This window comes from Acomys minous (assembly GCF_964271855.1).
Source record: "Acomys minous genome assembly, chromosome: 1".
NCBI lineage: Eukaryota > Metazoa > Chordata > Mammalia > Rodentia > Muridae > Acomys > Acomys minous.
The window spans coordinates 41177549-41200450 of record NC_140483.1 but is presented as its reverse complement, the minus strand read 5'-3'; the positions used below and the strand labels follow the sequence as shown (position 1 = coordinate 41200450).

At 42.4% G+C, this 22902-nt stretch overlaps 1 protein-coding gene across 4 annotated transcripts; it reads left to right on the top strand.

Moving 5' to 3' along the window:
• The first annotated feature begins 1425 nt into the window (after positions 1–1425).
• Positions 1426–21660, top strand: IVNS1ABP (influenza virus NS1A binding protein). Of its 4 annotated transcripts, XM_084782247.1 has the most exons (15): positions 1445–1711; positions 6873–7082; positions 8676–8804; positions 9218–9387; positions 9497–9572; positions 11882–12055; positions 12634–12759; positions 14101–14208; positions 17473–17602; positions 17804–18028; positions 18805–18926; positions 19016–19142; positions 19230–19361; positions 19587–19760; positions 21127–21660. In XM_084782247.1, the coding sequence occupies exons 3-15, from the start codon at positions 8694–8696 to the stop codon at positions 21378–21380; spliced, it is 1929 nt and encodes a 642-aa protein (XP_084638373.1). In that variant the 5' UTR covers positions 1445–1711; positions 6873–7082; positions 8676–8693; the 3' UTR covers positions 21381–21660. The 4 variants fall into 4 exon arrangements, with proteins under 4 accessions (XP_084638376.1, XP_084638374.1, XP_084638373.1 ...); XM_084782248.1 differs by lacking the exon at positions 12634–12759 and having other exon boundaries at positions 1442–1711; XM_084782249.1 differs by lacking the exons at positions 1445–1711; positions 6873–7082; positions 8676–8804; ... (2 more) ...; positions 11882–12055; positions 12634–12759 and adding an exon at positions 13155–13291.
• The last annotated feature ends 1242 nt before the right edge of the window (positions 21661–22902 follow it).

Here is a 22902-nt window from a genome sequence, read left to right as displayed (position 1 = left end):
CTGATCACGCTGTAGCTTTAAGAGAAGTGTTGACTGTTTCAGATTACAAAGGCGCTATTTAGTGTACAGCAAGTAGGAGCATGTGTCCAGCAGGCCAGTCATGTGCCTGTCCCCAGTGGGCAGTTCATATTCTCTCACTGCTAGAAAGAGCTCAACAACCGTGTTCCTTAAGAATCTCCTCCTTTGCAACACAAGTGATGCACCAGCAGAAAGAGAAAAGTCGGGTGCATACGCCAGTCTTTTTCTCTTTAAGACACAAAAATCCCAGTTGACATCTTACTCCCTCCTTCCGGTAAACAACAACTACAAAAAGGAAATAAGTCTCCAGGCCTCAAGCTCTGATTTTTAAAATAGTAATAAAGACATCCCCCCCCAAAATTTTATTTCCTGCCCCATAAGCATAAACGAAGGATGAGTAGGAAGCATTGACAAAGAGCTCCGAGAAACGATGTAGAAACTAAGAGGGATGATGAAATACAAAGTTAGGTCTAGACTGTGTAAGTGCCCTCTTTAAACTAACCTAGAAACCCTTACCTAACTCGAGTATGTGCATAATTTACACACGTTTGGATATAATCTCACCAAATCCCCTCATCTTGCAGTGTGACCTTCAGAGTCATACGGAGTGGTTGTGGAGGGCAGCTTTAATCACATTTGACTTCTAAACAGATTGCCTCCCAGGGACAAGGTGGGTGGATAATTGAGCTTGGCTCCTGAGTTAAAAGGCCCCAGGAGGCAGAGATAGGGACTAACAATCCTCCAACCTACTTTCCAAAGAAGGCGACAGTAGTGAGGAATTGACTACCATGGGACAAAAAGTAGAAGTGAACCCGTTTTTATGGCACACTGATAATATCTCTTCAACTGGTCTCTCCACTCACTGAGCCCTCACCCCAAACCAGGCCAAAAAAGGGGCTGGTTGGTCAGGCCCTCCTCTCAGACTTATCTCTTCTTCCTCCATTCCTCACCCCTACACCTCCAAGGAAAGCACCTGACGCCCAACCACTGCGGGGGGGGGGGGGGGCTGTCCCACAACAAGTAGATCCAGTCTAGGGTGGTTGCCTAGAAGTCAAGTGTGACGCCTAGAGTTCCAATCGCCACGTCGGATCTCTGGAGAAGGCAGAGCAGGTGAAGGAGGCAGGACGGAACCGGTTCCTGGACAGTAAAAAAAAAAAAGGGGGGCGAAGCGAGGGTGTGAGGCACGGGAGGGAGCGCGCCCGATAAGTAACACGAGGAGCGGCGACCGCCGTCCGGTTCCCCCGGATCACCTTGCGCTGACCTAGTTGAGAGGGGGAGGGAGGAGGGGGCGGCCAAGGAGGGGGCGCAGGGAGGTGGGTGGGGCTCTGTCCGGGGGCGGAGCCTCAGAGCGGGCTCTTCCCCGGAGCTCGCCTCTGATTCGCCCAGGCATCCGAGCCGGAAGCAGCCGGGAAGCGTTGGCGCCAGCGCACGTGGTGACGTGCAAGGGAGTGCGGCGCGAGCGCGCTCGGCGGCAGCGGCGGCGGTAGTGTGTCCGGGACGCGCGTGGAGGTCGGTCGCTCAGAGCTGCTGGGCGCGTCGTGGCGGCGAGCGAGCGAGTTCCTGCGAGTACCCCGAGGTCTTCCTGAGCCAGGAGCCTCCATCCCGGTCGCCCCGCGCCCCTTCCCGCGCCTTCCGCCTGCCACCCGTCGAAGCTCTGGAGATGAATTTCACCATCTCTTTAGAGATGACCCAGGTAACGCGCTGGACGCGGGAGGAAGAGGGCGGGGTGGGAAGATGGTGACTGTGCGGAGCGTCCGGCTTCTCCCGGGAGGAGCGGGCATCGCGGGCACCCCGCGCTCGCGTTGTAGCCGGTTCGCGTGGTACGAGCGCCGTGGTCCAAAACCTTCCTGCGCCGGGGCGGGGACCGTCAGGCTTCAGCGCAGGGTGACGGAGGTTCTCCGGACCTAGCCCTGAGGACCGCTAGGAAGGATGGCTCGCCGGAAGAGAGCGGCGGCCACCACCGCGGACTGTGGGCATGGTTCCCCGCTGTCAAGAGCGGGTGCCGGCTGCGGGTCGGGACTCTCTGTGCTAAGACTCCCCGCAGCCCGCAGCTAGGGACATGGGGCTGGCTTCAGAGCGCATCGGTTCCCGGGACTTGGCGTAGGGTGGCACGGAGTCCCTGGTCGCCGTGGACCGCGGGGTCCTTTGTTCCAGCTCCACGTTGCCCGCTTTTCTTGCCAAGCGCGGGGAGAAGGAGGCGGGAGGAGCGAGGGAGCGGCTGCCCTGACGTGTCAGTCCTGAGTGACTGCGCCGCCGGCCAATCGTTGCCGGGGGTGTGCGGGGCGCGGGTGGCTCTCTGTGCCTTCCGAGAGCGCGTTATAGGCCTGCGGCGCGGGGTCCCTGCACTCTGAAATAAGTGGAGAGCATGCTTTTTGTCCCTTCACCCTTTTTTGTGAAGGACCTCGTTGTATATTCCTGAAAGGAAGACACCGAGAAATTTCCAACTGGAGATGAACATAAAGAAACATGAACACTCCCCATCCACCCCCAAACTTGAGAAATATTTTTGCCTTTTTCTCCCAATACATTGTAGACAAATGATTTTGGACAGCAGACATTTCAATTAAAAAAAAACATCAGACTGCCTAAAAGAGAACGTTTTGTTTGATGTCGACTGTCGGCCGTGGAGGTTGGAAACTCCCGACGTCAGGTTCTTAGGAGTTTTTGTTGTGGTCTCCTGTTTTGGCAATGCACCATAGTTCTGAAAGTCTGGTACACAAGGGCAACATGGCCTAGATCACAATGGCCATATTTTCTTTCATGCTAACACCAGTGGCATGAAAGAAAAATACTGATGAGAAACAGGAGGTTGAATCCTGCTAAAACTTAACATATTAAAAATGTTAAAGGAAGCTGGGTGAGGTGGCACAAGCCTGTAATCCCAGCACTCAAAAGGCACAGGAGGATCTCTCTGAATTCGGGGTCAGCTTAGTCTACAAATTGAGTCCAGGACAGCCAAGGCTACACAGAGAAACCGTGTCTCGAAAAATCAAGAAAAAAAATTAAAGGACTATTTTGTAAGCCTAGGAATGAACACTGAGTGTGTTGAGTTGAATTAGATTGAAACTAGTAAGTTCTAACGCTACCTAGCCGGGCATAAGGTCAAACCTCTGTACTTTGGTGGCTTCGCTTCACAGAGTCAGGGAGTGTCTTTCCTCTGTGATTTCTAATATGTGAAATACTGGGTTAATTAATAGACCTGTTTCTGTAGCCATTGTCTTAATTTATAGTTGTCTTCTTTGTTCTTTCCGAAGATAAAGCATTTCGGGTTTTATTTTAGGATTAAATTAGTGGGGGGTTGGTCTTTTGCTTTTAAATGGTGAGATTTTGCTTTTCTTGTTTAGATGTTTTAGGCACCATGTGAGTGTAGTTTTTCCAAATATGTTTCTTTGAATGTCTTATCCAGTGATACTAATGCAAACCTGAAAGAATTGTTAGCTTTTTATCAGAGTGGTGGTATGGTCAGATCCTGCAGGAAAGTATTCTTGCAGGTTGAGTATCTTCCTACCTTCTGTTGGTGTTAAAAGTATTATTGAAGTGATTTCTGGGATTTTATACTTAACTTGTAATGCCAGTTACTACTTGTTAATGTTTCTAACCCGTCAACTTCGGTTGTCAGCCTGGATATCCAACAGGTACCTCAATATTAGAACATCTCAGACTCTGTTCTTTCTCCTTCCCGTTTTTCTCGATGCAATATCAAAAAGTGATGTGTCGATAGCAGAGCATCCATGCCAAAATACCTTAAGTCCTCACTCAGGACCAAGCAAGCATGGGTGTACAGAATCTTCATTTAAATGTCCTGTGCCGTGGTTTTCCCAGGCATGCCCTACCATACCCCTTCTCAAACACCCTTTTTAAATACTTCATTTGGTCTCTATATTTAGCGTTGTTAAAACCTTAAAATAAGTTGGTTACTTCCTCTCGCACCATGTACCATGTGCATCCTGCAATCTACCATCTATTGAAACCAAAATAGCTACAGTTTCTGGAATATGTGCTGTCATGCCTTCCCTTCCCCTCAGCTTGAGCTGTTTTCTCTGCTTTCTTTGGCCTCTGAAATGTTTAAGGCTGGGAAATTGAGCTAATTCCATTCAGTTCTAAGTGTTTCATTCCAGTTCGAGTGTGCCATGTTTAGTGCCACAGACGTTTGTGGTTAAGTGCTTGTCCGATATGCACAAGGCCTCGGTTTACTCTAGCACTAGGGAGGGAGTTCTTTTTGGTTTTTCAAGATAGAGTTTCTCTCTAACAGCCCTGGCTGTCCTGGAGTAGCTTTGTAGCCCAGGCTGGCCTCAAACTCACAGAGATCCACCTGGCTCTACCTCCTGCGTGATGGGATCAAAGGCGTGCACCACCACGCCTGGCTTGGGAGTTCTTAAATTACTTCATAATTGACTTCCTTGAAGAAAAAGAAATTACCTTTAAACTTAAATATTTGTAGTTTACCTTGGTAATGTTTTGAAAACGTGATGTTTCCTTTTGCTTAATGGAGGGTGGGGACTGCCAGGCCTGTTGTTTTCACAGCCTGTAAGACCTGCTGGATTATATTTCACTTAAGCTAATCTTCTAGGCTCTAGTGATTCTTATGTTCTGGTAGTAAAAGGAAGCCCGCTGCCTTCCATTTCTCATGCTGGCCACACTAAGGAACTGGAATGTGTTTAGTATATATTCCTTTTGACCCGTTTCAGTCATAAAAATGGACTAGTTCAAACTGTATTTTAAATTTTATATTCTTGTATGACTTTGGGATGTTTGAACCTTGGTCTGGCTTTTGAATGACAAAATTTCTCTCCATTTTAAAATGTTATGATTGTGCATTAGTTTTATATATCAAATAAGAAACATGACATTTGAGAATACTTTAAGTTTTTAAAAGTATTGTGTGTGTGTGGCTGTTTTGCCTGCGTGGCGTCTGATATACCCAAGCTTACCTTAATGAAAGTGAACATGAATTTTAAAAACAAGTTTACACTAACTTAAACATCATTTGGACATGGGTTAGCTTTTTAAGTCAAATAGAGTTGTAATAATGGGTAAGTGATGGTAAAGGTGAAGTTTGTCTTAATTTTTTCTTTTTTTCTTTTGACAGTCTCATGTAACCTAGGTCAGCCTTGAAACTCATTATGTAACTCAAGTTGGCTTTGAACTCTTGGTTTTTTTGAGACAAGGTTTCTGTGTAGCCTTGGCTGTCCTAGACTTGCTTTGTAGACCAGGCTGGCCTTGAACTCACAGCGATCCGCCTGCCTCTGCCTCCCGAGTGCTGGGATTAAAGGCGTGTGCCACTACGCCCGGCTGGCTTTGAACTCTTAATACTCCCATCTCACTCCCAAGTGCTAAGACTATTGACTTGTGTGTCTCATATGTTAAGTTTTTTTTTTTTTCCAAGACAAGGCTTCTCTCTGTAGCCTTTGCTGTCGTGGACTCGCTTTGTAGACCAGGCTGGCCTTGAACTTACAGAGATCTACCTGCCTCTGCCTCCTGAGTGCTAGGATTAAAGGCGCGTACCACTACAACCCAGAATATGTTAAGATCTTAATAGGCAGAAAGTCAGATATTAAATAAAAAAAGCTGTATTCTTTTAACAACATTCAAAACAATATTGTGCAAGTACGTAATGCACAAGTGCATGTGCCAGAATTACCCCCAAAATTCTCTACAAAGTTTTCTCCTTAAAGACTATAGTAAGGTAGTGCCCCTTCCCCAAGTAAATCCAAGTTAGAACATCCAAGCTGTCAAAAATAATAGACATTTGGTGGGAGGTTGGCTCTTCTAGGACTCAGTTCAGTTTGTAGCAGTAGCTGATCACTCCTAACTCCAGGTCTAGCATAGTCACTGCCTCCTTCTGGACTCTAAGGGCACTGCAGCATGGTACACAGACATGTACAGGCAAAACGCAACTTAAGTGATTGTAAATCTCCAGTGTGTTCTCTGTGTACATGGGATGGGATATGTTGCACTCAGGAGACAGAGACAGGCGATCTCTGAGTTTGAGGCCAGCCTGGTCTACAAAGTGAGTCCAGGACAGCCAGGGCTACACAGAGAAACAGTCTTGAAAAACAAACAAAAAAGAGTATCTCGTGTAACACAGGCTGGCCTAAAAATGAACCTGGAAGCCGAGCACAGAACAGTTAGTTCTGGACCCCATGCATGTCTCCAGAGGAGGTTCTGAGTGCGGAGACCCGGGGTCTCTGCTTTCTAGCTCTAGGGAACGGGCAGAAGAGTTTACCTGTCAGAGGTTGGCCTAAGGTTTTCCAGGTAGAGAGGCAACTTGAAAAAGGGCAGGGGTGAAATGCCAAGCACACTTGGAGAGTGGGATGTCTGGCTTATAGCAGTGTGTATCTCTGGAAATAGTGCCCAAAGGTGGTTTCCTGACTCCCAAAGCAGACATCTTGTGTTTGCCTATTAGCTGGAATCTAATCATAAAAAATTCGAGAGTTAATATTTTTAATTTGTCCTTTACTTCTCAGGCTAGCATATGCCTCTTGAACAATGAGAAAGGATTTTGTTTTTTTGTTTTGTTTTTCAAGACAAGGTTTCTCTGTGTAACCTTGGCTGTCTTAGACTCTTTGTAGGCCAGGCTGGCCTTGAACTCACAGTTAATCCACCTGCCTCTGCCTCCTGAGTGCTGGGATTAAAGGTGTGCACCACCACGCCTGGCTAGGATTTTTTTAAATCACTATTTGCATGTTCAATAAAGAACTGCTAGTAGTTTATGTTTTTTTAAAATGTAGTATGAATATTTTTTGCCAATTTTTTTACGTCAAAGACTGATTTATTTTGTATGACCTGTTCTACCTACATGAAGGAGAGATTGGTTCGTGTGAATATCTAATTTAGATATGCTGTTGTTACAGATTATGATGCATGATTATCACAGAAGAAATTCATGTCTATAGCTTTTAAGGACTTGATTACATCATTTTCAAGCCTGCTAGTTTTGGAACCACCATTAAAGCCTAAGACAGCTACCTTCACTCCGCCACCCACCTTCATACCGAAACGAAGTGCTTTTGTCTTTGCATCATTTGCGTTCTCAGTGACACATTTCTCATCAGGAAAAGTTGGTAAGTGAATATTATGCATGTCTAACATTAACCAGCTTGGTGGTAACCACCCCATCCTGAAAAACATCTTTATCTCCCCTCCCCCGCTTCCATTTTTTTGAGACTGGATTTCTCTATGTAGCCTTGGCTGTCCAGGACTTGCTGTGTAGACCATGCTGGCCTTGAACTCACAAAGATCCACCTGCTTCTTCCTCCCCAGTGCTAGAATTAAAGGCATGTGCTACCACACCTGGCTCTTTTTAATTAAAATGTAATTATTTCTTCCCTTTTCTTTCTTCCCTTAGTGTCCCTTTCTGTGAACTATTTTGAGTTTTAAGTTACTTTAAAATGAAATCTCATACCACTTCTTTTTTGTTTGTTTGCTTGTTTTGTTTTTCGAGACAGGGTCTCTTCTGTGTAGCCTTGGTTATCCTGGACTCGCTTTGTAGACTAGGCTGGTCTCAAACTCACAGCGATCCACCTGCCTCTGCCTCCCGAGTGTTGGGATTAAAGGCGTGCACCACCACGCCCAGCCCCATACCACTGCTTTTTAACAGTGCGTTTTACATTTTATAAGTTAGGTTGAAAACATGTTTTGAGAACAATAGGCTGGAGATGTGGTTGTGCTTGCCTAGTATATTTGAGGCCCTATGTTCTGTTCCCAGTGTTGTATATGGAACATGTGTCTTCACAAAGAATGTTAGTTTTGCCAGGGGTAGGAGTACATGCCTGTAATGTCAGCCCTCTGGTAAAGGAAGGGGCATTGAGGAGTTCAGGGCCAGTCTCAACTGTGTTCTGAATTTAAAGCCAGACTGGGCTATATAAGATGTCTCAAAAAATGAACATTGAGAGCTGGGCCTGGTGGTACATGCCTGCAGTCCCAGCACTCAGGGAAACAGGCAGGCGGATCTCTTGTGAGTTCAAGACTACCCAAAGAAACCTTGTCTCAAAAACCAAAACAAACAATAAAAGAAGATTAATTTATTTCTATTTGGGAGTAAAGAAAGCCCAGCAGGAACCTCTAGACGTAGCTGTTAAGTCACTCGTTGACTAGGTTTGGGAGGAAAGTACTTCATTTCCCTCCCTTCAGAAGGAGTGTCCGTCAGACATGGAAACCTGGTTCAGGTTGTTGGGATTTTCACGACAGTATGACTGGTTACAAAAAACCTAGGATTGAAGTTGGGATAAAAACATGAGCATCCTGGCCATGGTGGCGCACACCTATTAATCCCAGCACCCAGGGAGGCAGAGGCAGGCAGATCCCTGTGAGTTCGTGGCCAGCCTGGTCTACAAAGTGAGTCCAGGACAACCAAGGCTAGCTACACGGAGAAACTCTTGTCTTGAAAAATAAAAAATAAATGAGCATCTTGAACCATTATTATTTCTGCTAGATTAAATTTTTGGTGTGTTGGTAGGATAGATTTCAGTATAAAGAAGATACTATATTATGTTTGAAAAAATACACCCAAACATTCTTTTTTGAAACAGGGTTTCTTCTTGTCTCTGCCTCCCAAATGCTGACTGATATTAAAGGCATGTATCACCACACCCTCTTGAAAAAAAACAATTTGCATGTAAAGTAACTTAGCTTTCTTTTTTTTTTTTTCTGTTTAGCCAAATTTATAAGGAAAAATGATTCCCAATGGATATTTGATGTTTGAAGATGAAAATTTCATTGAATCTTCTGTTGCCAAATTGAATGCCCTGAGGAAAAGTGGGCAGTTCTGTGATGTTCGGCTTCAGGTATTTAAAAGTTAATTCGTGACTCATAAAAGCCATAAGTTGGATTTTACCCTCCAAACAAGTGTTTAATGAGATGACTAGGTTTTTTTGAGATTTTATTTACTTTTCTTTTATGTGTATGGGTGTTTTGCTTGCATGCATCTCTGTGTACCACGTGTGTAGTGCCCATGGAGGAGAGAAGAGGACACAGGATCCCCTGGAACTGCAGTTACAGACTGTTGTGAGCGACCATGTGGGTGCTAGTTCTCTGGAAGGTTCTCTGAACCATTGAGCCAACCTCTCAGTTGTGAGATGCCACCTTTCTCATTTTTTAAAAGACTTAGCCAGAAACGGGAGACAGAGGAGGCTGATGTGTCCATCGGCTGGAGAAGCGCGAGGTCTCCGGGAGCCTGACTCTGGTTCTGTTATCTCAGGTCTGCGGCCATGAGATGCTGGCACACAGGGCGGTCCTGGCCTGCTGCAGCCCCTATCTGTTTGAAATCTTTAACAGTGACAGTGACCCTCACGGAGTTTCTCACGTGAAGTTGGATGATCTCAATCCAGAAGCTGTTGAAGTCTTGCTGAATTATGCATACACTGCTCAGTGAGTACCTCCACGTGATCCAGAAAATCAGAATACCAAGTGTCTGAATTTTAGAGCCTGGTATTATAACTTAAAAAAAAAAAAGACTTTATTCTTTTTTTTTCAATAGGTTGAAAGCGGATAAGGAGTTAGTAAAAGATGTTTATTCTGCCGCAAAGAAGCTGAAGATGGACCGAGTAAAGCAGGTAGTGTATTGCACATGGTGACAGAGTAGATTGGAGGGTGTTCTGTGGGGTTAGAATGTAGACGTTAGCATGAAACATTAATTAGGCCCAAGACTTTGGAAATTCCATCCCTTCCTCTCATCTGAGCGTCTGGTTTTGACCCTCGGGCTCTAGTCATGTGGGAGGGTCACCTGTTCTCTTGACTGGCAGTCTCCTCTGGCATAATGGCGATGTCAGAGTCTTTCTCAGTGATTTTTGCATTCAATATTTTTATATTTAAACTACTTTTATATTTTTCTGCGATGATGACAGATAGTATTAGGAAATGAAGTTACACAAAATGCTACACGCCTTTGATGGATAGATACATTTATTTCTGATAGGACATTAAATAACATTAGTGATACTGTAAGGTTACTACATGGAACTGTAGCTTGGCCTTGACATGAACCTTTTAGCTTAAGCATAAGCTGAGATCAATTTCAAAACTGCGTGTTCACCCTAGAGCAATGCAAAGGAAATATGTTAAGGGATTAAAGTGACATGCTCACAGTATCTGAGAGCATGAGTTAATGTGTGCATATGTTCTGCATGCGTGTGGGAAAGTGCCTGCAGAGACCACGAGAAGGCATTGAGTCCTGAGCAGCTGGAGTTAGCAGTGGATGTGAGCGACCTGCCTGATGTGGCTGTGGAAACCTAGCTCAGGTCCTCTGGAACAGCATTTATCACTTAGAAAAGCGGCCAGTACTCTGACCCACCATTTCTCCAGCACCCCCAGTTGTAAGATTTTTAACCAGAGACTGCAGCTTTGAATAAGGGCCAGGAAACCAAATATTTTCTTAAAGGGCCAGGCTTTTTTGGCTGCCTGGTTTGTTGGTTTTTTGAGACAAGGTTTTCCTCTGTAACCTTGGCTGTCCTGGACTCTTGTAGACTAGGCTGGCCTCCAACTCATAGAGATCCACCTGCCTCTGCCTCCCTGAGTGCTGGGATTACAGGCCAGGCCAGGCCAGGCCAGGCTTTTTTTTTTTTAAATAAAGTTTTATAAAGAATAGCTGTGTAGATTTAAGCTATACTTTGTAGTTACAGTAACAAAAGTGAAGCCATTGGTTCTCAAACTTCCTAATGCCATGACCCTTTAATACAGTTCCTCGTGTTGTAGTGACCCCCAACCATAAAATTATTTTTATTATTTCATAATTAATTTTGCTATTATGAATTGTAATATAAATGCCTGATATTTCCAGTGGCCTTAGGTGACCCATGTGAAAGGGTCATTTGACCTCCATAGGGGTTTTAACCAACGGATTGAGAACTGCTGAGTTAAACAATTGTGACAGACAATATGGCCCATAAGCCTAAAGCACTTCTTGCTTTTGCCGAAGACCCAGGTTCAGTTTGTTCTAAGCACATGATGACTCACAACCGTCTGTAACTCGGGTTCCAGAATATCTAACGTGCTCTCCTGGCCTCTGCAGACACTGCATGCACATTGTGTATATTGCACAGACAGACAGACATGCAGACAAAATACCCATACACATAAAATGAAAATAAGTGAATCTTAAAAAAAAAGAATCCTATGATTAGGCCAGCAAGGTGGCTCAGCAGATAAAGGTGTTTGCTGTGTCAAGCATGGCGACCTGATTCTGTCTCACGCAGAAAAGGAGAAGCTATCTACAGTGCTGCCTTCTCATCTCCACACATGCGCCTACCCTACAGATGACACCTGTACACACCACACATTTTAACAGAAATCCTATGATGCAGATACACGTTGACATTCCAGCTTCTTCCTAATACAGATGCTATTTTTCCAAAATTATTTTCTAATTTTCTTAACCTTGTGCTACATTCTGCATGTGCTGTACACTTGACTTTTTTAGTATAGCCCCATTTATGTAACCTTTTAGAGAGCCTTACCTGACTGCTACTGTTGAAACACCCAGAACCTGTACATTGCATTTCCATTTGTCACATCTGCTACTAAACAGGTTACATTTTTATACATTTTTATTTTATCTTTGATGTTTCTCATTTGCATTTCGTTGTTTGGTTTTATTTTGAGACATCTTGCTATGTAGCTCAGGATGGGTGTGAATTTAGACTTCTCTGGTCTCAGCCTCCCAGGTGCCCCAGATTCTAGGCATCGGCGCGCACCACGCCCGGGTAATGTCATTAGGACATGTGTTGGCAGGTTGTAAAGTCTGATGCTATCCCATTGTTAATTTGATTTCTGGTGCATCCTTGTATTTCAGGTGGTGTTTATGTATTGACGTTAAATACCCAGTAAACTGTATGCAAATATTGGCATGCTGTATTTCTTTTCTAAGGTCTGTGGAGATTACTTACTATCTAGAATGGATGTTACTAGCTGCATCTCATACCGAAATTTTGCAAGTTGTATGGGAGACTCCCGTTTGTTGAATAAGGTTGATGCTTATATTCAGGAGCATTTGTTACAAATTTCAGAAGAGGAGGAATTTCTGAAGCTTCCGAGACTAAAGGTAAGGAATAGGCCAGCTAGGCCACACAAATGGACTGGCACTCTATAGCAGCAGGCACAGTCTTTGTCTGGTGAATAGGGCTTACAATAGTGTGATACATTTACGGGGTTGCTCCTAGTGCCTCTCAGTTTGTTTACTTCCTTTATTTAGGCTTACTGATTTCCTTGCAAATTACAGAAAGTTCATGGAATGCAACTTTTAAAATACAATGTTGTCGAGAACGTAAAGAAAGTGTACAGTGTATTTTAACCGTATTAACTCCCGGATCCACACTCAACTTCATGTTCTCTCAAACTTTTTTGGCCCTGTGTGCTGCTTGTTACTGATGGGTATGGAACAACCCACTAAACCGGTGGACCTACCAAGAGCCACACCCAAAAGAAACCTTGCTTCCCAGAAATCGACAACTATTGGTAGCACCTCAGCTAGTGGCGGAACTCCTGACCCTAACCCCCCCCTTCCTCCCCCCCGGGAATAAAATTTTTATTATAAAACTGAACATGAACCTGAGAGCTAGAATTTCTTCAAAGCTGATGTGTGGGTGTCATTGGTTTTTGTTTTATTGTTTATAATTCTAGTTGGAGGTAATGCTTGAAGATAATGTTTGCTTGCCCAGCAATGGCAAATTGTACACAAAGGTAATCAACTGGGTGCAGCGTAGCATCTGGGAGAATGGAGACAACCTGGAAGAGCTCATGGAAGAGGTTAGTTTTAGAGTAAATGGGATCCAACAGTTCTTACAAACCATTTTTGCTATAACATGAAGGATTCCCTCTCACTTTTATTTTATAACCATGACCCTGAAGGATTTAAATTTTGCTATAGGTACCCCTAAGCTGAGAGACAGGGGGGGTGTCCAGGTGAGCTGAACGAACCGCTCAGTTTGCTCTTCTGCTTTTCTTTTTTTTTTTTTTCTTTTTCCTTTGCTTATTACGTGCTCTCTTTAAAGTAACGTGTAACTTGCTTTAGAAATGGGAGGTGGTACTGACATTTTCTGTAGATTCTTAAATTTTCTTCACAGGTTTTTGCTTTAAGTTTGACAAGTAGGTAAAGCTTCTAATGGTTGTTCCTCCCCATTGGTTTATCTCCCCATAGGTTTATTAACAAAACTAGGATCCCCAAGACTGAAGAAGCGAGAAGAAACCTCCAGTGTATTGACACGTAAAGAAGCAGCAGTCCTGCCCCAGTTCTCCTAAGAAAAGTCCGCTGTGGGCAGAGAACGATGATGATTTAATGGTGTTTACTCCTTTACAGGGTTCTTACCGCTAAAGCTTTGTGGTTTTCAATGGTGTTGTTCATACATCTAGTCAGTTAACTTGGGGCTGTTTTTAAAAAGTACACAAGAAAAACAAAATTTAATGGAGAAGTTGGGACTAGTCCATGTGTTGGAGCAGTGGAGTAACTTGGAGTGTGTCATTCCACAGAAGCCCTCCACGCTCAGTAAAGCTTACCTACTGTTAGGCTGACTCACCACCATTGCTGCATTATAAAAGGGCTAGCAGATGCTCTTTGAATTCTGTGACTTCCTACATGGGAGTCAGATGCAATAGTCGTGTACTTGCATCCATGCAGGAAGATTGCAGTTTGCTTGAAGTTTTGCATTTGTTTTTTGTTATGTGCTTTTCTTGACATTTCCTATAGGAGAGAAGTATGTTTATTCAGACAGTACCATTTATCATTAAAGGTGTAAACTATTCAGTATTTTATTGTAAATATATGTATTTAAGAATCTGCTGTACTATGCCCTTTTCTCTTAATGTCATATAATAGAAGCTATGGGAACAATGAAGATTTCTTTCAAGCCAATCAAGCCAAGGATTCTTCAGCCAGTATTAGAAGATTTTGTATTTGATTTTGATTTTTGTTTTTGTTTTGCTTTTTACATTTTTACCACCATGACATGTGTTTTTCTTTACTTCGGGATCCTGCCAGAGAAAGATGTCAAGAAGCACACTGGAGGTTACCTTGAGGCGGTTGTGTAATCTCATGCTAGCGAGTAGCCATGGTGACAGTAGCCACATGGGTGTTCTGTTGCTGTTTTGCAGGTTCAAACCTTGTACTACTCAGCTGATCACAAGCTGCTTGATGGGAACCCACTAGATGGACAGGCTGAGGTGTTTGGCAGTGATGATGACCACATTCAGTTTGTGCAGGTACACATTGCACAGTCTGAGGTAACCTCAGGTTAAATGTAACTGGAGACTAATAGCATACTTAAATTTTCCTTTAATAAAGGAAAGTGGACGAACTTCGTTGTTATAACTCGACAGAGACATTTTTGGGGGGATAAAACAAGCATATTTTAGAGCTTCCAGCATTTTTGCCACACCAAATAGAAGCTAACTCAGCAAATTAGATCGACGCCATTTACACCTTTTAAAATATGGTTCACAACTAGTAATAACAGTAAAATGAAGCAATATATTAGGTTTTTGTTATTTTGGCTAGGTTTTTTTAAAAAAGTTATTTGTAACACACATGACTAATAGGACCAGTTTTTTAAAAAATACAGTTGATTTACATTGCTGATGGCTGTGAAAGAAATTTTGACTATTTCTTTAATTACTGAACTCTCAAGAAATAGAAACAGCATCATGATTTATATATAATGTTAAGTTTACACACTGTTGAACTCAGAAATGGTTGATCATGTGTTACAATGTGATCTGGATATTTCTGAGGCAAAATGTATTAACGCAGTATAGCTTCATTGTGCTGACTGAGTTTCTTTTGTAGCCTTTATTAAACACATACTTAAGTCATAGTTTTTTAACTGTAGAGAACAAACATTGAGATGTATAAACAATTTTAACTTATGGACAACTGATAATATAAAAAAAAAACACCTTCTCTTGTTACTTTGTATATTGTAAATTAAACCCAGTGTTCTGCATGTACTTCATGCCCTCCAACGCCAAGCAACACCCTGGTAGCCGTACAAATTGTGAATATCACAGTGAGCCGCTCACTAAACCATGCTCTTATTAAGAAGTGCCCTGGAGCTTTCCTCTTAACCATTTTTCAATCATTGCCTATGCTGTCCAAAGAAACATTGCCCTAACTTGAGATACAGACATATTTTGCCTATATTTGGAGTTTTCAAGTAATAGTCGTGCAATATGCATTATTTTTACTTGGCATGTAGCTCAGTATTGTGAAAGGCTATGATAGAGAGCAAACCCAGGTTGCGGAGGGTTTCCTTTAACAGTTGGGTCAGTGGCCCTATCCTGACTTGTGTGCTTACGTTGTCAGGTTACAGCTGTCTGGTATCCTGTGGCAGTCCGTGGCATTTCTAAAGAATTTGGGGTCTTGAAGCCACATTTATATGTGTACTACCTTATATATGCTAAAGAAGCATAGACAGCTTCTGTTATAGACCCTACGGCTGTATTGTTTCAGTGGTAAACAATACAGTCTGAGAAGAGGCCCTGAGGGAGGCCATGGAGATGTGAGGTGGAGGGCATCATGACAGCAGGCTTAGGACTGAGAGGACTTTTCTTAGACAAGTGGTAGAAGATTATCTGTGCAAGGATGCTGCTCTGTGGTGGCAATCCAGTTTGGAAAGTAGGCGTACAGCTGATGCTTTTTCCTGTCAGTGGCAAGAAGTTTAATTGTACTTATTTTGTGTGGAGCTTGGGATCAAACCTAGGGTCTTTGCATATGACAGACAAATGTTCCACCACTGAGCTACATGCATGGCAAGGAGAATTTAGGAAGAATACTGGCGGTAAGAATATACACATTAAAGAAAGTTACTAGTGAAACACTTTGAAACAATTTAGACAGCTGTGTCACTTCTGTTTCTAGGTGGCATTTGTTAATCATAGCAAGTGGCTAACGGCTAGGTGGTTGTGTCTGGGCTATATGATCCAACGAGTTTCCATTTTTTAGCTTTCCAAAATTGTTGGCTTGGACTTTGCTTTTTTTATGGTCAGACACAGATGGTAGATTAAAGCTTGTGAGAACAGTTTGTAGACACTGCAGGTAATAGTTTACAGTTTCAAGAATGATGAGTTTAACAATCTAAGAGTATAGAGGAGAGAGGATGGACTCCATCCTCCAAATGTTGAGGTAGGTCTTAATAGTGGTTTGAGAAGTTTGAAGGAAAGTTTGAAAAGATCGTTAGGATGTGTGTCATTCTGACCTTTCTTGTTAAAATGGCCTGAGTAGAGATCATGGAGCAGAAAAGATGCAGGGCCATAACATAGACTTCAGAAACTGAAAACGCAGGTTGAGAGGAATCCTGGAAAGTAGAAGTGTGATTAGAGCCTGCTCAAGCTGTAAAAGCTACCTAAGAAGAAAGTGTGGAAGCCAAAGAAATTATAGGCTCTCATATCAGGTGTGTTCATTAAATAATGCCTGTAGTCTTTAGTGGTATAGTGTTGGTCACATTCGTTCATTTTCTTCAGTTATCATTCATACATTTAGAGCAGGATTTATTGCTGCTAAGCCTATTTAGTATAAGCATCATCTATTTCTTATTTTGGGACTCTTTTCCACAGACTGAGGTAGAGATATTAATATGTCTTGTAATAATTTAAAAATCAGAATCTTTCTTTGACGTTTTTCTGTTGCTTTTTCTTTCCACCAGCAGTACAAGTTTCTATTGGAAACTGTACTTGTTTGTGCAGTCTGTCCCTCGAGACTAGGATAAGTGGCTAAGCAGGGTTTGCCAGGTGTTGACTTGTAGTGCCTGTTCTTTTCATGGTAGACCTTTTAAGGCTCAGTATCACTTTAGCTCAGGCTGTGATGGCAGGTGTGCACCACCATCAAACCCAGCACTCAGGATTCTATATGATCTTTTCTCTTGGAATGGCAAGGGCTAAGGTAACTGAAAGAAGCTACAAAAAATCCTTTGTTGCCTCTCCCGTATTACAATTTTGTGAATGGTTCTTTTAGTATTACTTCATTTATTACTCTTTGTGTTGAGCTTTTACAGTATCAATAAGCAGCCCTAAAATGTACACACACATGCTTCTGATATGCAAATGCTTTTAGAGAGATTGGCAGAATCTGTGTGTACTCACTCCTTGTTGGCATTTGTATGAAGGATACAATTTTAGAAAGTTTCGTTAGGCTGACAGTTTCTTGCATAGAGCAGATGAGATGTATTTTTTTCTCCTTCCTGTTCCCACATTGAGATATCATTCTGCTGCTTGATCTGTGACATGTTTTTGAGTTGCTTAAATTGATCTTTTTCTGAGCAGCCAATTGTGTAGATGTAGCTGTTTCACTTTTAAATGATAGTGGATGTGTGGCAGGAATTTGGCTGGGAAGTGTTGGTTTGTGTTCTATGAGTGTGTTGTGTAGGTAGAAGGCGCTCAGTGTATCAGCAGTGTTGCACAATAGCTCAGGAACAAAGGTACAGCAGGAATGCTCTCTGGCTAGGTGTCTGTAGCTACCTTTTGATTTTGCAGAAAAAGCCACCCCGTGAGAATGGCCATAAGCAGATAAGTGGCAGTTCCACTGGATGTCTCTCTTCTCCAAATGCTTCAATGCAAAATCCTAAGCATGAATGGAAAATCGTTGCTTCAGAAAAGACTTCAAGTAAGTTTGCCTTCAGTTTATCTATTTGTAAGGATAGCTGTCAGTTTAATACTTTGAGATGACTAAGGAAAAACTCGGCAATGACATATGGAAAGCCGTAGCAGACGGTTCCGATCTGGAGACTGGAGTGCAATTCAGAATCCTCTAACCACCCCAAGTATTAGCAGTTCCATGGTAAACACAGAGCTCTTGTGTTCACAGATAACACTTACTTGTGCCTGGCTGTGCTGGACGGTACATTCTGTGTCATTTTCCTTCACGGGCGGAACAGTCCACAGAGCTCGCCAACAAGTACTCCAAAACTGAGCAAGAGTTTAAGCTTTGAGATGCAGCCAGACGAGCTCCTAGAAAAGCCCATGTCTCCCATGCAGTATGCGCGGTCTGGGCTAGGGACAGCAGAGATGAATGGCAAACTCATAGCTGCAGGTAAGAGCAGAACGATGAGTGGGACAGACAGTCCTGTAGATGAGCGTTTATATTGACTTATGACATGCAGATTTGGGGCGAGAGGACTCAGTATGCTTTGTTTCAATACAGAAAACCATTGCTGTTGAATATCCCTGCCTTTGACTAGAGGAGGTCATTAGCTGTTTAAGTTACATGGTGGTGTGCTAGGGCTTGGATGCACAGTGCCTCAGTGCTTGCTAGGCCAAGTGCTCTCTCTATATAGTACACCTGTATGTTAGAATACAGAGCAAATAAACTTAATTTTCAAGCCAGAATAAGCAGTTGGCTCATATAGACAATGTTACTCCTTGACTACTAGGAACATTTAGTTAAATATTTTTCTTGTTGGGTACGCTACTTAAAGACATTCTGTCAGGGTCCTGGTGAAATATAGTTTAAAAAAATTTTTTTTCTTCTTTTTACTTATTTAATGTATGTGAGTGCTCTATCTGCATGTTCACCTGCATGCCAGAAGAGGGCATCAGATCCCATTATAGATGGTTGTGAGCTACCATGTGGTTGCTAGGAATTGAACTCGGGACCTCTGGAATAGCAGGCAGCGCTCTTAACCACTGAGCCATCTCTCCAGCCAAAAATACAGTTTTTAATCTTAGCACTTGGGAGGTGAAATAAGAGGCTCACAACTCTAAGACCAGCCTAGGAGACATTGTAATATGCCCACTGCCACTAGGGATCAAATGCAGCCATTCTGATCCTGTTTCACATTTTAAGCAAACTTGTGATTCTTTTGCCAGGTGGTTATAACAGAGAAGAATGTCTTCGAACAGTTGAATGCTATGATCCACGAACAGATCATTGGTCTTTCCTTGCTCCCATGAGGACACCAAGAGCCCGCTTCCAAATGGCTGTGCTGATGGTAAGCACAGTACGCTGCAAAACAATCGTGTTAACTTTTTTTTTCCTAGACTTTCCTAGGGAAATTCTCACTTATCACTTTTGACATAGGGACAACTCTATGTGGTGGGTGGATCAAATGGACACTCAGATGACCTGAGTTGTGGAGAAATGTATGACCCAAGTATTGATGACTGGACTCCTGTTCCAGAGTTGAGAACTAACCGTTGTAATGCAGGTAATAAAATGATACTTCCCTTTTAACTGAGAAGGCCAGTGGTTAATTATGGTAATTCAATTATTGACATGTTTTACACCTTCCTAGGAGTGTGTGCTCTGGCTGGGAAATTGTACATTGTTGGTGGCTCCGATCCGTATGGTCAAAAAGGCCTGAAAAATTGTGATGTGTTTGATCCTGTCACAAAGTCGTGGACAAGCTGTGCGCCTCTTAACATTCGTAAGCTGATTGGTCTCTGTTGTGTTTTGGGGTATGGTTTTGCTACGTATCCCTGGCTAGCTTAGAGCTTTTTGTATAGGTAAAACTGATTGGCCTTGAACTTGGCAGTTCTTTAAAAGACCTGTGAATTAATAGATTGGCAGTTCTTTGAATTAATAGATTGTAACCCACATTTACAGTTTCAATAGCTTTAGTAATAATTCTGATTTGCCTTGATTTTTATAGGTAGACATCAGTCTGCAGTTTGTGAACTTGGTGGTTATTTGTATATTATTGGAGGTGCAGAATCTTGGAATTGTTTGAACACAGTAGAACGATACAATCCTGAAAATAACACCTGGACTTTAATTGCACCCATGAATGTGGCGAGGCGAGGAGCTGGAGTTGCTGTTCTTGATGGTGAGTTTGGAGAGGTGAATAGTACAAAATAGCAAGAGCTAGTTCGAAAATTCCAAGAAGGGTTACTTAAACACTCGCGTACGGATCGTGGGGCCTGGTGAAATGGCTCAGCAGGTAAAATGCCTGCCTTACTGGAAACAGCCATGAGTTTGGGATCCCCAGGACCCACGTAAAAGTGGAAGGAAGGAACTGACTCTGCAGAGTTGTCCTCTGTTACCATGTACATACCCATATCCGTGTCATACAATTATGAATAATTTTTTAAAATTCAGATCCAGTGTCTCTTGTGACACAAAAGGATTAAAAATGCCCCCCTCCCCCACCCCAAGTGTCCAAAAGTAAGCGAAGTACATTCATTCACCCACCTCTTGGTGGGTGTTCTTAACCAAGTTCTAAGTTTCCCTCTGTGAGCCGTATCCACAAACCAGTCTTGGATTGGTAAGTTAACATCATTGGGAACAAAGCTGAGTCTTAGCAAGGCTTTGTGGCTCAGCTAGTGAGCATATAAGTGCGCTGACAATAATTAGCAGCCTCCTGACCCAGGATCTCCAACCTGTGTGAGCCCTGTCAGTATAGTTACAGCTGTGTGTATACAAGCTTTATGCACACAAAATCAATCTGAGAATTAGTGTTTTTCCTCCCCCATGGAGTTTATTGCTGACATTTCTGTTATAGTATTTAGCTATTGCATAGGTACTTAAAAGTAGTCATAAGTATTTCTGGAAGAGACATCTGTACCAAAAATGCAGGTGAAAGCTCTAGAAGTTCAGTCACTGATCTTTTTTCTGTAATTTTTCCTTTGTGGTGCTAGTTTGAACTAGGGCCTCACTTTTACTGGGCAAGTGTTCACACGCACATACACACCCCAACTCCTCCTATAACTTCTTGGTCACATCCTTAAGCAAATTTCTACCTTTATATCTCTTAATTCTTCATCTGTGAAATGATCACAGTAATAGTTGCTAGACAGCCATGGGAGATGTACTTAAGATGATACAGTTTCCTTTTCTCCCTGTAGTTGCCTGAGTCTCCAAAGGAATGCATTCTTGTCCATTTACTGTATCTTATACCATGGTTTCTAGGACCCTTGCCCCAGTCACACAGACCTTTTCTTCTTTTTGTAAGATAAGATCTCACTATGTAGCCCAGGCAGACCTGGGCCCTCAGTCGTGGCTTCCTGAATGGTGACAGTACAAGTATGCATTACTATGCCTTGCCTACATAGGTATTTAATTAAAACTGTAAAACAAAACAAAAGAAAGAAAAACCCAGGCATTTCTACTTACAACTTACCCAGAGTTTTGGAGGTTTTTAAAATTTGTTTTTCTGAGCCCGTTTCAACTGACTGTCGTGTTTCTCTTTTTAGGCAAACTGTTTGTAGGTGGCGGCTTTGATGGCTCTCATGCTATCAGTTGTGTGGAGATGTATGATCCAGCTAGAAATGAATGGAAGGTGATGGGAAACATGACTTCTCCGAGGAGCAATGCTGGGATCACAACTGTAGGGAATACCATTTATGCAGTGGGAGGATTTGATGGCAATGAGTTTCTGAACACGGTGGAAGTCTATAACCTTGAGTCGAATGAGTGGAGCCCTTACACCAAGATTTTTCAGTTTTAACAAATTTAAGATTCCCCCCAAACTAACAGGCTTAGTGATGTAATTGTGCTTAGTAGAGGTACACTTGTGAATAAGGAGGGTGGGTGGGTAGATGTTGCCAACAGCAACACAGAGCTTTTGCATATTGCATATTATTAAACATGCTGTACATAATTTTTGTGTTTGGAAAGGAATGCGAAGATGAAGGTCTGTTTGTGTATTCTTTAGACGTCTTTGGTTGTTTTACTTTTTGAAGGTTGATACTGTAAAAGAATAAACCATGAATTGATTGGGAACATCATTTCAAGAAGTCCCTGCTCCTCCACATTTGTTTTGCCAATTTGCACATTAAATGACTCTTCCCTCAGTTCTGTCTTAAGGGGCAAGAGGGGTAGGGTTTAAACGTAGGCAGTTGGGTTTTTTAAGGGCCCTTTTTCAATAACTGGAACACTCTATAACAAAATACTTATTTAAATAGATAACAATGACTATTTTTGTTTTTATTAAAAGAAAGTTGACATGCCTACCAATATTTAGTCTTTTATGATTACATTTTTATAACTTTTTATATTCTCAGCAGAGTGCTTTATCTGTTGAAGTAAAAATGTGACATTCAAGTTATCAAAGCAGAGTGGCAGTCGGAAGGATGCAGAGTCGGGTGTTTTCTTTTAAATGCTCAGAATGCATTGCCGCAGCTGTACTTTTTTTTCTTTTTCTATTTGACAATGCAGTATCAATGTTTATTTTGATGGGGTTGCTGAACAGTAACGTCATAATAATTCAAACCTGGGTTTGATGAATTACTTAACTTACTGAGTAGAACATTTAGCCTATCTTTATTTATCGTTAACAAAACAATTGTTAAGTGGAAGCCTTTGGTTGAAAGAAATTAAAACTGTATTGGGTTTGTGAATGCACCCTTTTTCAGAAGTGTTTTGTTCAGCTTTCTTACTCACCTGGATTAATACTGGTTGGGGTGACTCAGTGTCTGATGTGTAGTGCTACACACTTAATTTATGGTGCCCAAATAAGCAAATCCTAATGCTTTCTGCAGATGCAAACACATTAAAGGTACTTTGCAGTAAATTCTTGCACTGTGGGATTAATGTCTAAATGTTGATATATTGCTTATAATGTGGGTTGTTTTTTCTCCAGTAAGGGTGAATTTACAGTATCAGTGGAAAATACTTACTCATCTGCTACATCTGCTATAAGGTTAGTGTTTTACAGGAACCAAGTCAGCCAGCTGGCATAAGATGACTAAGTGGCTGGCATGGGCTGTGGGTGTTGGACTGGTCCTTTCTACCCCATTTCTTTGGTGTACAACCACCAAGAAAGAAAAACAGTTTGCCTGCTGTGTAGTTCTTATTTCCCTGGTTTGGTGTTGGATTAAACTAGTTTGGCAGGTTGGTGGATTTAATACAGCCTAGTGACTGTTCCTTATACAGATCTCTGTATTCTGTTCAGCCATGAAATAAAGTTTGAGTTGAGGATCTTGAAAATCACTTTTCATGCATAAGTCACATGCTTAATGCAAATAGTG